The sequence below is a fragment of the Hibiscus syriacus genome, unplaced genomic scaffold (assembly GCF_006381635.1).
Source record: "Hibiscus syriacus cultivar Baekdansim isolate YM2019G1 unplaced genomic scaffold, ASM638163v2 tig00111708_pilon, whole genome shotgun sequence".
NCBI lineage: Eukaryota > Viridiplantae > Streptophyta > Magnoliopsida > Malvales > Malvaceae > Hibiscus > Hibiscus syriacus.
In genome coordinates, this window is record NW_024063159.1 from 2,150,540 (window position 1) to 2,167,597 (window position 17,058).

Genomic DNA, 17,058 nt, shown 5'->3' on the forward strand with positions numbered 1-17,058 from the left:
CCTTTAATCTCACTAATTTTACTAGCTAAAGCTTTCCCAATTCTTGTTAATGTTTTATATGATCATGGGGGGTAATAAATAAGGCTTTAAAACACATCATAACTCTAAATCGTGCAACTTGCCATGAAAATCTACTTAACATGCTCAATTTAAACTCTTAAGCTATCTTGCATTTCTAATGACCCACTAAGTGTATCAACGTTTTATGAGTGTGTTACTTGGTGTTCGCGTGTTGTGAGTACTATAAAATTATACGCAAATAATGTGCAAGTATACACAATCGCTCAAGTAATACAGTGATGAGTGAGTATTAGGGATGGCAACGGGCCGGGTTCGGGCCGGGTATTGGTCCCCCCGTCCCCGTCCCCGTTTAAAAAACCCGTACCCGTCCCCGCTTAAAAAACCCGTACCCGTCCCCGCTTAAAAAACCGCGGGGATTTAAACGGGGATCCTCATCGGGTAATCGGGGAAAACCGCGGGGAAACGGGTATCCCCGTTTAGCATAAACGGTTATTTAAACGGGTAATTTTCATCGCGGGGATAACCGCGGTGAAAAATACCCGTTTAAATAACCGTTTACCTTATATGGTTATTTTTCACCGCTGGGGTCCCCGTTACCGTTTAAATTTCACACGATGACGAGTTATTTAAAAAATAATGTCATTGTCGGATCTAAATTTACTTGAAACGCCAAACACCACCAAATGCATCCAAAATATAAAAACAAAACAATTCAAATAGACAAATATAATGACAACGACTAATAATATAATGTTTCAACTTTCATAAACGAAATCATTCTTCCAAAGTTCCAACTTCCAAGTCACGTCAACGACACCACCACCGTCATCAAACAATTGTGACCCCCAATTGCTACAATTACACAAAAAAAAAATTATAAGCCACCAAAATTTATATAAAAAAGTTAATGATATCACGTATAACTTGTATATCAATTTAGTACCTCGTCAGTATCATCACGGTCATATTCGATGCTTTTACAATATGCTTCGGACTCTTGTGAACAAGTTGCTGTATTTATTAATTTATATAACATATCATATCAACAATACAATTGAAAAAATAAACTTATAAGTAAAAGAATTGATTGATTACCTCTTATTTCGTTTATTAACCAACTTTGGGCACACATTAGCGCTTCCAACGTCTTTGGATGAAGACGACTCCGATGAGGACTCACCAATCTACCACTTGTACTAAAGGCAGACTCAGACGCAACAGTGGATATTGGAATTGCTAATATGTCTCGGGCAATTTTTTGTAATGTTGGATACTTGAAACCATTTGTTTTCCACCAAGACAAAATATCAAGCTCCGAATTTTGTGTCCTTACTTTTTCTTGAAGATAATGATCAAGCTCCGACGTGATACCTACAGTAATAATTTTATACATTTAAAAGATAAATAAAAAAAATCAAAAGATAAATAAAACGAACTCATATAGTGATACCTGTATAATTATTCTCTTCAATGAATGTAAAATAGTCGTTGAAAAACCCCCCTCCACCTCCATGTCACTAGTGTTGCGACTTGAATCAACATCTCGATTCTGTGAACTTTCATAACTACACGTTTCATAATCTTGAAACAAACGAGACACAAGCTCCTTTAGTTTTACAATTTCAACATCAGACTTTTCAAAACCATAAATCTTCGGGAAAGCATACTCCATCATTTTGAACTTGTATCTTGGATCTAATACAACTGCAACTCCCATAACTCCATGTATAACTGACCAGTATTTATCAAACTTAACAAGCATCCTCTCCCCCATTGCTTTTATCAATTCATCTCGATCTTCACTCCACCTACTTAATGCAATTCTTATCTCACATATGGATGGGAAAAATACATTAGCTGTAGGATTCCTGGTACCCGAAAACATCAAAGTCACCTTATAAAAGAGTTGCAATTTTCCACAAATACTTGAAGCTAACTCCCAATCTCTATCTGTAGGTAAACTTCTATATTGTGTTTCTCGTTGCTTTAAACATTTGAAAACATCCTTGTACACTATAGCAACACTCAACATCAAATATGTCGAGTTCCAACGTGTTTTACAATCAAGAGACAATTTCTTTGAGCAATCAATTGCCAAGTGACGAGCCGCTTCTTCAAACTTTTCTATTCTTTTTTGTGTTGCACTCCAAAAATAAACACTATCCCTAATTCTCTCAATTCCATCCCCAATAACAGATAAACCATCTTGAACTATCAAGTTCAATATGTGTGCACAACATCTCATATGAAATAACTCTCCTCCTAAAATCAACGAGTTCAAAGACAACTTGTCTAATAATAAATGAATCATCAGATCATTTGTGCTACAATTATCAACTGTAACTGTTGATATTTTTCTATCAATGTTCCAATCACATAGAGATTCATACAACACATCAGCAAGAACTTCAGCAGTATGAGGACAAGGCACGTATATAAACCTAGTAAATAAGTAATTATAATCAATTTAGTTCTTATATTTAGTACCTAACTAGAAAAGGTAAGTTTAAAGTACCTCATTATTCGGCTTTGCATCTCCCAGTTATCATCGATCAAATGCGATGTGATTGACATGAAACCTTTTTTTTGATTACTTGATGTCCACATATCTGTCGTAATGGCAATCTTGCTTCGAATCTTCTCCAATAGACTGAAATAAATACAACATACAAATTAGAAACCAAATAAATACAAGATACAAATTAGAAACCGATTAAACAAATAAATATACCGCATTGTTTTTTCTTTCTCGAAGTCATAAATCTTGAGAATGTCATTTTTTAAGGTATTCCTAGATGGAACCTTAAATAAAGGTTGAAGACCAACCATAAACTTTCGAAACCCATGATGTTCCACCATTACAAGTGGATATTCATGCACTATTACCATCTCTGCAATATCTTTTCTTGATTTTTCGGGGTCAAAATTTAAGCATGATAGATTTGTTTGTCCATCCGTTGTTTTTTGCCCCATCCCAATCACTTGTTGACGTATATCTCTACAAGTTCGCCTTGGACAACTCTTGAAATGATCATGCAAGTGTCGTGTCCCATTCTTACTATTTGCTCCTAATTTTTTCTTGCAATAACGACACTCTGCCTTATCCTCACCGTTAACATTCACCTTCTCAAAGTGATTCCATACAACTGAAGTAAGTTTTTCGCTTTCTACTATTTGTACCAATATTGCTATCATCGATTTGTGTTTGTTCTTCTTCTATGGGTGAAATGGATGGGCCTTGGTTATTTGGCATCGGAGATGATTGAGTCATGTTATTGCTTTCAGCTTGTGATTGTGCTTGTGCCCGCGCATTAGAATTATCATCTATGGATCGTTGACCTTCCATTATTGCTATGAAACAACCTTCATCAAGAAAAGTAGCTATTAATAATCAGAAATGGTATTAACATTTAGCAGGTGATTTCTATGGTTTGAAGTAGTAATAATTAGATAATTAATTTTTTTATAATAATCAGAATCTAATTGGAAATTAAAGAACTAATTCTATACAAAAGGATTTATCTAAACCACTGAACTTTAAATCAAAAAGTACATGCAGCAGCAGATATACCATCTACGACTACTTAATTTCTAAAGGTCAATGGAAACCAATATGAATCAGAGGTACATTTCTCCCTTTAGATTGACATGTGCAATCTAAAAGAATAAACATGGATAACATCAAAGCATTAACATAGGATTTTGATCAAACAGTCACATTCTACATTCATTAGATAATTAATGTGCTCAACTATCATACAAAAATGGACTTAAGAATGAACTTGCACTTGCTGTAAAATTGCAACTCTAGAGCCTGAAACTTACGAGACTGTTTCATAACCTTGAAAATTAAAGAGAAATAAAATCTACATATATGAATGATAATTAAAATTTACAGTATTAGAAAAAAGATACTTTCGAGAAACGACGAGCACGACTGAAGTGGCTATACATACAAATCTATTTACAGGGCAACTTCTTCGGTTTTCTCAAGGGAACAAACTTTGCTCCAATTTCTAGTGCAATGGGAGGACCGAAGATAAAACCCCCAGCTTCTATACCTATGATGGTTCAAGCTTTCTTATTACCATATATAAATCAAAGATACACAAGCAGGAAAACAAAACTGAATGCAGAAAAATCAAACAAAATTATAATTACATACCTTCGGAAATCCAATAGACCTCGACGAATTGATTTGAGAGAAAGAGAGGGGGAGGCAGCAACACAAAGGTATATTGGATTTTAATTTGCTGGAAACCCTAAAACATGGATTAACAAAGTCAAACTAATTAACACCAAGTACGATATAAACATTATAATACTATATTAATCTCCTTTATATATTTTTTAATATAAATTAAATTTATTAATATTATATATATATATATATATATATATATATTATTTTTAATATTTATCGGGCTGGGTATCGGGTCGGGTATCGGGGCGGGTAATCGGGTAATCGGGTCGGGGATTACCAAACCCGTCCCCGTCCCCGTTTAGCATAAACGGTTTTCCCCGTCCCCGTCCCCGTCCTCGTCCCCGTTTAGCGTCCCCGAACCCGACCCGTTTAATTCGGTTTTCGGTTTTCCCCGTCGGGTTCGGGTTTTTTTTCCATCCCTAGTGAGTATCGTCTCCACAGGGATTGGGTGAAATTACAAAAGTCTAACCAAAGCAAAGCACTACTCTATCTATGTATAGTTAGTGTTTATATATACAATGTCACAGCAAATGAAAAGTGTATGAAGGTGGATGTAGATGAATGAAATGATGGTGTAGCAAATGGAAATGAAGTGGCAAGAATAAATGTTTAGTGTTGAAAATTATGTAATGTCGAGGCAATGCAAAATGGTAAAAACAGTAAATAAACAGCAAATAAAAGATGAGTTGATAATCCTCAAACGACAAACTTCCACTGGAATGAATGGTAGGGATTGATTTAAGGATGCAAAACTTATCTCTCAGGCATATTTAAGCTATCTAATCTTTACTTACTCGACAGGGTTTTCCTAAAGTGTTCCCTTTAAGCAAAGGAACCTAACAAAATGGAATGCCAAGGCATCTGCTCTCACTCAACGATGTTGACAGACCACACTATTGATAAAATCACCCTTTTTAGTCATTGAAATCCTATCATAGTCTCTCTCGAGTACTAAGGGATTAGGATATAGTATTCCTAGGCCGGTTTAAAGCCCCTTGAAAATACTATAACCCATTGCTTATGAGGATCTTATCTTGTGTTTCTCTCGAATACTTCAAGTATTTTTAGCTTAGGTTTCTCTCGAACACCTAACCTTCATCTAAGAAATGGACACTCTCATGCCTTTTACAAGATTAGATAGAGAAGCATTCATAAGCAAAACAAGCAAATAACCAATATAAACATAAATATACTATTAAAATAAAGTTTAAACAACCATAAAACCAACCACCACCAAATAAGTTAGTTAATGGCGGGGTTCAAAATATCCAAAGAACAAGCCTTAAAATATTCGTTCCAACAACCCAAAAATAAATAGAAAAATAACAGCAAAAGGGAAATGAGAAGAAGCCTTCGACGCACGCCACCAGAGGTCTCCTCGGCCACCACAAACCACCTTAGATCGCTAGCTCGCCACTTCTTGGAGCTTTATCAATGGAGGAACACCCAAGGAAGAAGAAGGGAAAAAGAAAATAAAAATGAGATTTTTTTGCTCTATGCGTGTGTCTATGGCTTCTCTTTTGTCTCTCCAATGAGGTGTCGTATATAATAAAAATATCTAGGGGTAATGATGAGGTTTTTGGGTGAAAAATACCCCTAGAATCACACCATATGTGTGAACCTTATCCTCCAGGTGGCAGTGGTCCTCTGGCAGGCGGTTACAACAATCATTTCATGTACAGAGCCAACTGTCCTCGTACAGCTGTATCTTTTTATCATTTTCTGCACCAGAAATACCAAGGCATTTTAATCTGCTTCAACAATATGTGATGCTGTGGCATTACTTCCTGAAGAATCCATTTGTCTGCTATTCCCTGCACACCACAAACAATTGCACCTTTCTCTCATACAACACCATTAAGAAATAAAATAGCAATACCACCACACATGCAACTACATGATCCTAAAATGACTAAAATGGGCTTTTAAACAAACAATAACTTAAGTGAAAAAGGCCTTAAAAGTAGCCTTCTTAGGAAGTTAACACCATCTCAAACTTAAGCTATTGCTTGTCCTCAAGCAATAGATAGCAGTTACATAGGCAAAATGTCATGGCATTTTTCAACAATAGGATAGTAGGAAAAAATTGAATTTTAACCCTCAGAAAATAGGCTTCAACATGCTAGACATATTGAGAAGTCAAGTACTTTTCCCTAGGTCAAGATCCTTTGCGGTAGTGTGTGTGCGTGATTGTATCCAATCTATACGTAGTAAACTTAGACAATTTCTAATAATGTCCCCTAGGTTTTGCCAAGGCATTTACTCATTCGTTAAGCACATTTTTACTCCCTTTTTTAGATGCTACTACGAAGGGAGTCAGCTCATCACACCTACTCTCCCACATTCTAGGTGAAAGGGAGCATACCTTCCACCCCCAAGCTAGTTAAGTAGAGTCATCCCGTGACTACTTTCATTCACTCATATGCGCGAGGCTGCCATTTATTAGAGAGAGTTCCAAGCAATGCCACAACATAGAGGATTGTCCCTCTACAGCTAAGCCTAAGCATTTATTCACAGTTTCATATATAAGGGAGTTATTTTTGATATTTCATTTAAGCCATTACTCTATTTCAATGCCAAAACTAACTAGAGGTCCTTCATAAAAATTTTCCAAATTTTCTAAGTATAGAGAACATACAAATCGTGTACAAATAATTCACAAAGCATCAAGCCCTAGAGTGAGTTCTATCATTCTCAATAGTCATTTACATTCAATTTTTAGTCTAAAAAATTTCATAATCATTGGGTATCCTCAAAACATTCTATCTAAATATCCTACCATTTACTAATGTAATGGCATAATACTACGCTAATGCTATTATGCATATGCTTTGCTGAGAACACTACCTCCCCCAAACTTAAGGGAAACATTGTCCTCGATGCTTAAAGAGAAAAAAACTATATAAAAACTACATGCCATGCAATGAAATGCAAACTAAATGAAAATAAATGCAAGTGAGATACCTCATGGTTTGTGTGGTGGTGTTGCCTTGGAGCTACTGGCAACTCCTCGTCTGGTACGCTTGTGTAGTCGTACTGGGCTGGACTCTGAAAAACTAGAGTAATAGTGCCAATATTCCTACGTCCAGCCGTGGTTTTGGTACGTCAGCCACTACGTGATGTAGGAGAAGGATCGGGTGCAGAAACATGCCTGGGTGTTTCTTCAACAGGGACAGTAGGTGGATATTCAGGAGTCTTGGAACGGTGCGGATCAGGAGTCAGTTCATCAACTGGAGGTTGCATGCATCTTGCTCGGGCTCAGGAGATGCCTCAGCATTGAATGCCGGTAAAATTTCACCTGGAAAACCAGGGAAATTCTGTTGAACGTGGGGAAGAATTTCTTGAAACATCGCTTCTACCACAACATCTCTATGCTTCACATATCCAAAGAAATTACGGATGTCACTGTGTAAAGCATGCAGGTGAGTCTGAGTCTGCATCACAACTTCCTTGAGAGAAAGCAACCTTGCCTCGAAATTTGATTGTTTAGTACCTGTAGATTGCTCATGAGCAGGGTCCTTAGACTTTGGGTTTTTAATCCCCAATAACAGTGGTAATCTAGCCCTAGTTATGCCTGAAATTCCAGGTAAAATTTCATCAAAAACATTCTCTTCAACCTTTTTCTTACGACACAAAGTAGTAATTAAATTAGGGAACACTAAAGCATTTGCATTCTTACCCGAACACTCATGAACTTGATGAACAATAATTCGACCAACATCAATAGGACGGGATACCATGATCGAGTGCAAAAGCATTATACGAGAAAATGATACCGTCGTATTGTGAGATGTAGGCATGAGCTTGTGTTTGAGGAAATGATTCCATAACTTGGTGAGCGATTGAAGACGCTCACGGTTGACCGAATATCGAATGGTTTGGCGACCATTCCACTCGATGTTTGCGAAACACAAATCTGTCAAAATCCCATCGTAGGTGGTGTTATCCGCATCATTTTCAAACGTGGCATGTCAGTCCTCCACATCCTACAAATAAAAATACCTATTAGTCACAGAGGGTGTAAACCGAATCTATTTACCTCGCACGAAAATGGAGTGTTGTTTCAGCTTGGAGATATTGGCGTAAAACTCCTTAACCAACGAAGCATTAACCAAACCTGAATGCCTTGTAAACTTCTTCCATTTGAGTGGAGTGACGATGTCCATCACATCCGGCCAAAGCCACCGTCTACTTCATCGGTTAAGATAAAACCCAACTCAAAGAAGAGTTTTCAGTTCTTGAAAATTTGGAACCGTGCTTTAGCTTCATCGTTCTCGAACTGTTGCAAAGTGGAAGCCTTGGTTGTGGCCAGTCTTATACGCACCATTTTCAGTGGTAGTGGAGTAAGAAAAATGAAAAATGAAGAAACTTTGAGAGCTTTGAAAGCTTGAAGGATATTCGGCTATGGGGGAGAATGAGAAAATAAGATGAAGAAATGAGAGAAAAAATAAAAGTTAGAAATGAAAAAGTTAAAAATAAGAGGGAAAATGGGTGATATGATGGTTAAAAAAATGGAGTGGATGAGGGTTAATACGTGTATGGGGAAGAAAAGTATCCTGCAAAAAGTCATAATGGTGATGGGACAAAACTGTGGAGAGAGAAAAGTAAAAATCAGAAATAAATTAACTTAAAAAAACAAATCAAAAGAATATCCTCCCCCATTTAATGCGCTGTCATTTCCTCCCTTTGGTAACCGCCCTACACGGTTTGCAGCACTGTGGTCCCTACAAATCAAATAAAAAATTATTTACAAAATAAAATAAAAATTAAAAATTAAAATAAAAGGAAAGATTAAATTTTAAATTTTATTTATTCACATTCACAAATTCAATGTCGTGGCATCGAAATTTGGTTTTCCTCTGCAACTCTTCAACATCGTGCAGGTGCAAAATTGCCTTGTTGTGCAGTGGTGGAACTCCGGTATAGGCTTTCAGACGCTGGCCATTGACTTTGAAGATTGCCCCATATGTATTTTTAATGTCAACAGCTCCATGGGGGTAGACATAATGCACCTCAAATGGTCCTGACCGTCGAGATTTGAGCTTCCCAGGAAAAAGTTTGAGTATGGAGTTATAACGCAAGACTTGTTGGCCCACATGAAAATGCCGTGACATCAGTTTCTGGTCATGCCACTTCTTGGTTTTCTCCTTGCATATCCGAGCATTCTCATATGCTTGTGCTCTAAACTCTTCCATTTCATTGAGTTCCAGTAATCTCTGCTCCTCAGCTAGTTGAGCATCAAAATTCAATTACTTGATGGCCCAATAAGCTTTATGTTCAAGTTCAACCGGGAGATGACAAGCTTTCCCATATACCAGCTTGAAGGGTGACATCCCCAAAGAAGTTTTGAACGCTATTCTGTACGCCCAAAGTGCTTCATCCAACTTTGGCGACCAATCCTTACACCTTGGGTTTACTGCTTTCTCTAAAATCTGCTTGATCTCTCGATTGGAAATCTCAGTTTGGCCATTTGTCTGCGGATGATATGCCGTGGCAATCTTATGTCGAACTCCATATCTCCTCAATGCCTTGGCAATCAACTTGTTATCAAAGTAGGTTCCCTCGTCACTTACGATAGCACATAGTACTCTAAACTGAGTGAAAGTATACTTTTGTAAAAACTTGAGTATGATCTTAGAGTCATTCCTTGATGTTGTTATTGCTTCCACCCATTTTGATACATAATCCACAACAAGCAAGATGTATAGATTTCCCACAGAAGGTAGGAATGATCCCATGAAATTGATGCCCCACACATCAAACAACTCTATCTTCAAAATATTTTACAGTGGCATCTCTTGTCGTCGAGATATGTTTCCAGTCCATTGGCATCGATCACAAGCTTTGTAAAATGCTTGGTCATCTCTAAACAGAGTTGGCCAGTAAAAGCCTGATTGCAGGACCTTAGCAGCAGTCCTTGCTCCACCAAAATGGCCTCCACATGGGGCCGAATGACAATGGTACAAAATGTCACGCTGTTCCTCTTTGGGTACACATCGTCTAATGAGTTGATCGGCACAATGCTTGAACAAATATGGCTCATCCAAAAAATAGTGCCTTGCATTGTGATTGAACTTCTTTTTAGACTGACTATCTAAATCGAAAGGCAATATTCCACTAACAAGAAAATTAACAAGGTGAGCGTACCACGGGATTTCCGTTCAAAATATCTACAGTGTTATGGCGTTCAAAATTATTTTCTAGCCTAGATAAGTGATCAACAACTTGATTTTCAGTTCCTTTTCTATCTACCACCTCTAATTCGAATTCTTACAAAAGTAAGATCCACCTAATAAGTCTAGGCTTGGCATCCTTTTTTGTTCACTAAGTATTTTATAGCAGAATAATCAGTGTGAACAATAACTTTAGTTCTTATTAAGTAAGGTCTAAATTTATCAAAAGTAAATACCACGGCAAGTAATTCTTTCTCAGTGGTGGTGTAGTTCAATTATGCTTCATTTAAAGTGCAGCTAGAATAATAAATAATATGAAAAATGTTACCTCGGCGTTGCCCCAAAACAGCTCCTACGACATATTCGCTCACATCAGCTCAAATGGTGATGTCCAATCGAGAGGAACTACAATGGGTGCCAAGATCAATCGTCGTTTCAGCTCAATGAATGCGTCGAGGCATAACTCGTCAAACACAAAGGGCTAGTTTTGTTGAAGCAATGTGCACAAGGGCTTAGAAATCTTGGAGAAGTCTTTGATAAACCTTTATAGAATCCAACATGTCCAAGAAAACTTCTTATGCCCTTGATTGAAGTTGGTGGTGGCAACTTTTCAATCACTTCAATCTTTGCTTTGTCAACCTTAATACCCTTGTGAGAAATTTTGTGGCCTAATACAATGCCTTCAGTCACCATGAAGTGACATTTTCCCAATTTAAGACCAACTCAGGCTCCTTGTATATTTTGAGAACTTTTGCTAAATTGCTTAGGCATCGTTCAAAATCGTCCCCACAAATAGAAAAGTCATCCGCGAAAATCTCCAGAAAAACCTCAACCATGTCTAAAAATATGGCTTCCATACAACGCTGAAATGTTGTCGGGGCATTACAGAGTCCAAAAGTCATCATCCTAAAGGAAAAAGTGCCATAGGGACATGTAAATGTAGTCTTTTCTTGGTCATCTGGTGCGATGGCAATTTGATTGTACCTCGAGTACCCATCCAAAAAGTAATAGAATGATTTACTGGATAATCAATCCAACATTTGGTCGATTAAAGGTAGAGGAAAATGGTCATTCTTTGTAGCTTTGTTGAGTTTTCGATAGTCCATGCATATCCTCCATCCGGTAATAGTACGAGTGGGTAATAGCTCATTATCCTCATTAGTAACCACCGTCGTGCCTTCTTTCTTCGGAACACATTGGACAGGGCTCACCTATGAGCTATTTGAGATAGGGTAAATCACTCCAACATCAAGCCATTTTAGAATTTCTTTCATCACACCACTTGCTTCATAACAGGGTTGAGTCTTTTTTGTGGTTCGATTGAATTACCGTGGCAATCTTCGAGCAGAATCTTGTGCATGCAAATCGTAGGACTAATGCCTTTCAAATCAACCATAGTCCAACCAATTGCTTTCTCATGCTGCATCAAAACACTTAACAAACTTTGATCTTTATTAACAGTAAGGTTAGTGGAAATAATCACCGGTAAAGTTTCATCACTACCTAAATAAGCATATTTAAGATGCCCTGGCAAATTTTTAAGCTCTAGAGTGGGTGTATACAATAATGAAGGCTTAAGAGGAATAAATTCATCAAAAATTAGAGGTTCAAAATTCATACCTGATCTAGCTTGTAGTAAGCTAGATTGTTCCTCCAAAATTGGAAAGTTGTCGGACTCCACTAAGCTTTCATCATCCACCCAATATTTATTTTCTGCTAGCTAAATGAAATTATTCTGGAAAATATGTTCAGTCTCTTCTTCAATCACTGAGTTCAATTCAGAAATACCTTGGCATCTTGTTGAATTATGTTTCGATATAACAAATTTAAAGCCAAAATGTTTTTGGACTTGAATTGAATTTAGTCAAAGTTTTCAAAAGGTTTCAAAAATAATTCAAAGTCCATTAAAATCGGATACCCCCTGAGTACCGATACCCCCTGGCTGCAACGGATAGTAACGGCTAGTTAATTTGAATTTAATGAAGGAGTACCGATACCCTATGAAGGGGTACCAATACCCCATGTACGGGACAACCTTATTTTGTAGGAAATTTAATCTCAAACGGCTCCAAAATATCCCAACGGCTATATACTACTTTAAACACATTTCAAGCTATAAATACAAGCTAAGGACACTTGAAGAAGAAAGAGAACAACTATCCAAGCAATCAAACACAAGAGAAGAGTTTTTCATTCTTATTTCATCTTTCTCTTGTAAATATTTTGTTCTTGTGAGCTCAATCTTGTAAACACCTACCTTAGAGAGGTTTTCTTGTTTACATCTTTTATCCTTTTGTAAAGGGGAAAGATTCTAGCTTATCCCGTGTAAAAGCTAGGGAAAGGTTATAGTTTAGCCCGGAAAAACTAGGGAGATGTAAGGTTATCTCTTTGTCCTCAAAAGAAAGAACAAATTAGTGAATTTGTTGGAAAATCCTTGGTGAGGAGCTAAGGTAGTGGACGTAGACTTTGGTTGAGAAAGTTGAACCACTATAAATGCTATGCAATTCTTTATCTTTCAATCTCCTTACTCCCTAAACACAAAAACCGTCCCGACCCCTCTTTGCAAACCGATTTAGTTATCGATTCGAGCTTCCGAAAATCCTAACAATTGGCATCAGAGTCTAACTCGTTAGAAGGCTTAACATCATTGAGACGATCCTCGAAGAAGCTCTACCAATTTTCGATGCAACCAACAAAGAAATGATTTTTCCTCCGGTGCTTATTACCTTGAAGATTATCCTATTATGGATTCACAACCGGTCAACAAGCCACACTTTTTCAATGAGCAAATTATGCACATTGGAAGAATAAGATGATGTACTTTATTCAATCCTACAATCCTCAACCATGGACGATTACTTCCTTCCACCCGGCAAGTAAAACGATTGGAGTAGAGAAGAGTAGAAAAATTTCCAGCTTAATTCTAAGGCTATACATATTCTATTATGTGTTTTAGGCCCAAATGAATATGGAAGAATATCATCTTGTTCAAGTGCCAAAGAGATTTGGGACAAGCTCCAAATCACTCATGAAGGAACCGACGAAGTGAGGGAATCAAAGAAAAGTCTTCTCAACTATAGCTACGAGAACTTCAAGATGAAACCCGATGAAGACATCAAAGCTATGACAGATAGATTTTCCGTGATTGTCAATGGTCTTAAGAGATATGGAGAAGTAATCCCTAATGAGAAGCTTGTGAGGAAGATGATCTACTCTCTTCCAAAGGAGTGGAAATCGAAGAAGACAGACATTATCAAAGCAAGAAACCTAAAGTCTCTCACTCTCGATAAGCTAATTGGTTCCCTTCTCACTTGTGAGATGATGGTGAAGGAAGATGAAGAAAAGGAAGACAAGAAAAACAAGAAGAAGAAGAATGAGGTAGACATTGCCTTCAAATCCACCATTGAAAGCTATCAAGATTCAAGTGATGAGGTGGATGAAGACGATGATGAACAAGAAGAAGAGATGGTCAAGATCTTGAAGAAACTCAAGAGATTCATGATTTCCAAGGAAGTGAAACATGAATCAACCAAGAAGAAGAGTCCCTCGATGTGCTTCAATTGTCAAAGAAAGGGGCATGTCAAGTATGAATGTCCTTTTCTAAAGAAAAAGGGGAAGAAGGAATTTGTTTCATCTTGGAGCGATGAAGATAATTCCAATGATGAAGATGAAGTAGTCAACCTATGCCTCATGACCACTCAAGATGAATTCGAGGTATCTTCTAACTCAAATGAATTTAATTCATTTAATTTTAATGCTTATAATAGGTTGTATTTGGGATTTGAGACCATGAATTCCAAATATACAAAATTAATTTTAAAACTCAAAATTAAAGATAATTTGATTTTGAAAGAAAAAGTTGATTTTAAAAATCAAAATGAAATTTTGAAAAATAATTTAGAGCTTTCAAAAATCAAAATAAATGATTTAGAAAAAGAAAATTTTGAGTTAGGAGTTAAGCTTGAAAGCTTAATAAAAGAAAAAGAATTAATTTCTAAAAACAACCTATTATGTTTAAATATGGCAAAATGCTCACATTGTCATTATCATGGTCATATGGAACATACTTGTCCTTTGAAGAAAGGAAAATGTTTTAAAATTAGGCAAGTATGGGGCATTGAAACTAACGTTCAAGGATCCAAAGCAATTTGGATACCAAAATTTACTTAAATGTCTCTTGTAGGTGTGTGGGAGCAATGGTGATGAAAATGATGATATTCAAGATGCTCTAGCCACACATGAAAAAGGAATGGGTAACCTCTAAGATTAATGCTTTTAATTTTGGTTATTTGGTTGCTCATTTGATCTTAAACATACATGGGTTTTGGTTTTAAATGATTATGCATCATTGTTTTAATCCCATATATGTTGAAAAGATGATTATGATGAACATTTTAAAGTTATATTAATTTTTAAGAATTTTTAGTTCATCATAATAAAATTTTGGTCAAAATTGGTTTTTAATGCTAATGATATCTCTCTAACAATTGATATCAACTTTTCAAATACTTTGATTTTACAAAATTTTTGACCTAAATTTGAATGTTTATGCATGTGTTTAAATGAAAATGATATGTCTTTAACAATTGATATAAAAAAAATTTCAAATGCATAACATTTTTGGAAAACTTTATGCATATGATCTTAAATTCAACAATTGGTATTGCATAAAGTATTTTAGACTTGGATACATTGAATTTCATGTTCTACTAACATGTTTGTTATTCTTTATTGAAATTCAATTTTGTTTAAGTTTCATGATCTTAAAAGCTAAATTTTGTTTGAAATGGTATTATTTAGGGGGAGCTTTGATTTTTCAAATGATTTTTAAATGTCAAATTTACTACTTACTCTCCAAAATTATTTTGAACTTCAAAGATTGAATTATTTTTGATATAACAAAAAGGGGGAGAAGTTTGGTTTGAAAAATTCAATTTGTTAATGGAAAAAGGGGAGCTTAACATTTTCATATATTTTCCAACAATTGGTATCTTTTTAACAATTGATATCATTTTGTTAATAATTGGTATATTTTTCATTAAACATTTTACTAAGAGGGAGTTTTGCCAAAAACAAAATTTTCAAATATTTTGTTATATCAAAAAGGGGGAGATTGTTGAATTATCTTTCGATATAACAAATTTAAAGGCAAAATGTTTTTGGACTTGAATTGAATTTATTCAAAGTTTTCAAAAGGTTTCAAAAATAATTCAAAGTCTATTAAAATCGAATTTGAACAAAAATTCCAGAATGCAAAGAGGGTACCGATACCCCCAGGGGTATCCATACCACTTGGAAGACAAAAATTCCAGAATGTAAAGAGGGTACCGATACCCCCCAGGGTTATCCGTACCCCGGGTACCGATACCCCCTGCAGGGGTACCCATACCCCCTGGCTGCAACGGATAGTAACGGCTAGTTAATTTGAATTTAATGAAGGAGTACCGATACCCTATTAAGGGGTACCGATACCCCCTGTACGGGACAACCTTATTTTGTAGCCAAAAGGCTCCAAAACATCCCCAACGGCTATATACTACTTCAAACACATTTCAAGCTATAAATACAATCTAAGGACACTTGAAGAAGCAGGAGAACAACTATCCAAGCAATCAAACACAAGAGAAGAGTTTTTCATTCTTACTTCATCTTTCTCTTGTAAATATTTTTTTCTTGTGAGCTCAATCTTGTAAACACCTACCTTAGAGAGGTTTTCTTGTTTACATCTTTTATCCTTTTGTAAAGGGGAAAGGTTCTAGCTTATCCCGTGTAAAAGCTAGGGAAAGGTTCTAGTTTAGCCCGGAAAAACTAGGGAGTTGTAAGGTTATCTCTTTGTCCTCAAAACAAAGAACAAATTAGTGAATTTGTTGGAAAATCCTTGGTGAGGAGCTAAGGTAGTGGACGTAGACGTTGGTTGAGAAAGTTGAACCACTATAAATCGCTGTGCAATTCTTTATCTTTCAATCTTCTTACTCCCTAAACACAAAAACCGTCCTGACCCCTCTTTGCAAACTGATTTGGTTGTCGATTCGAGCTTCTAAAAATCTTAACAATTCTTCAGTGTCATCTACAAATTTGAGCGTTTGAAATATATTGACAATAACACACTGATCAACCACTCTCATGGTGAGTTCACCTTTTTCACAGTCTATCAATATGCGTCCAGTGGCTAGGAAAGGTCTTCCCATAATAATTGGTGCCTTGGCATCAACTTCGTAGTCCAAAATTAAGAAGTCGACCGGAAACACAAACTTATCCACCCTTACTATGACATCCTCAACTCTCCCTTCAGGTTTAACATGGGATCTGTCGGCAAGTTGTAAAATTTTTTTTGACACTTGAACCAATATCACACAGTGCCTTTCCAACAAAATTAGCTCCAATAGAACAAGGAATAATGAAACTACTTGGATCATTTCGCTTTGGTGGCAACTTACTTAATGAAGAAAAAAATTTTGTTGTTGTGGCAACAATATCTACTTTCCTCTTCTTGGTACAGATTTCCTTCAGAAATTTAGCATACAAAAGCATCTGTTCAATAGCTTCCAAGAGAGGTACGTTGATATGGAGCTGATCAAGAATGTCCACGAACTTCTTGAACTGAACTTCATCATTATGCTTCTTCAATCTTTGCGAGAAGGGTGGTGAAGGTCTATCTTC

The 17,058-nt window shown here is 36.4% G+C and overlaps 1 protein-coding gene across 1 annotated transcript; it reads right to left on the minus strand.

Annotated features, from left to right (window-relative positions):
• Positions 1-776: 776 nt before the first annotated feature.
• LOC120168067 (zinc finger BED domain-containing protein RICESLEEPER 2-like) lies at positions 777-3,216 on the minus strand. Its single transcript, XM_039176909.1, has 7 exons — positions 3,081-3,216; positions 2,753-3,017; positions 2,537-2,671; positions 1,519-2,462; positions 1,202-1,392; positions 965-1,032; positions 777-873 (listed from the first exon to the last, which is right to left on the minus strand). The coding sequence occupies exons 1-7, from the start codon at positions 3,214-3,216 to the stop codon at positions 777-779; spliced, it is 1,836 nt and encodes a 611-aa protein (XP_039032840.1).
• Positions 3,217-17,058: the final 13,842 nt, after the last annotated feature.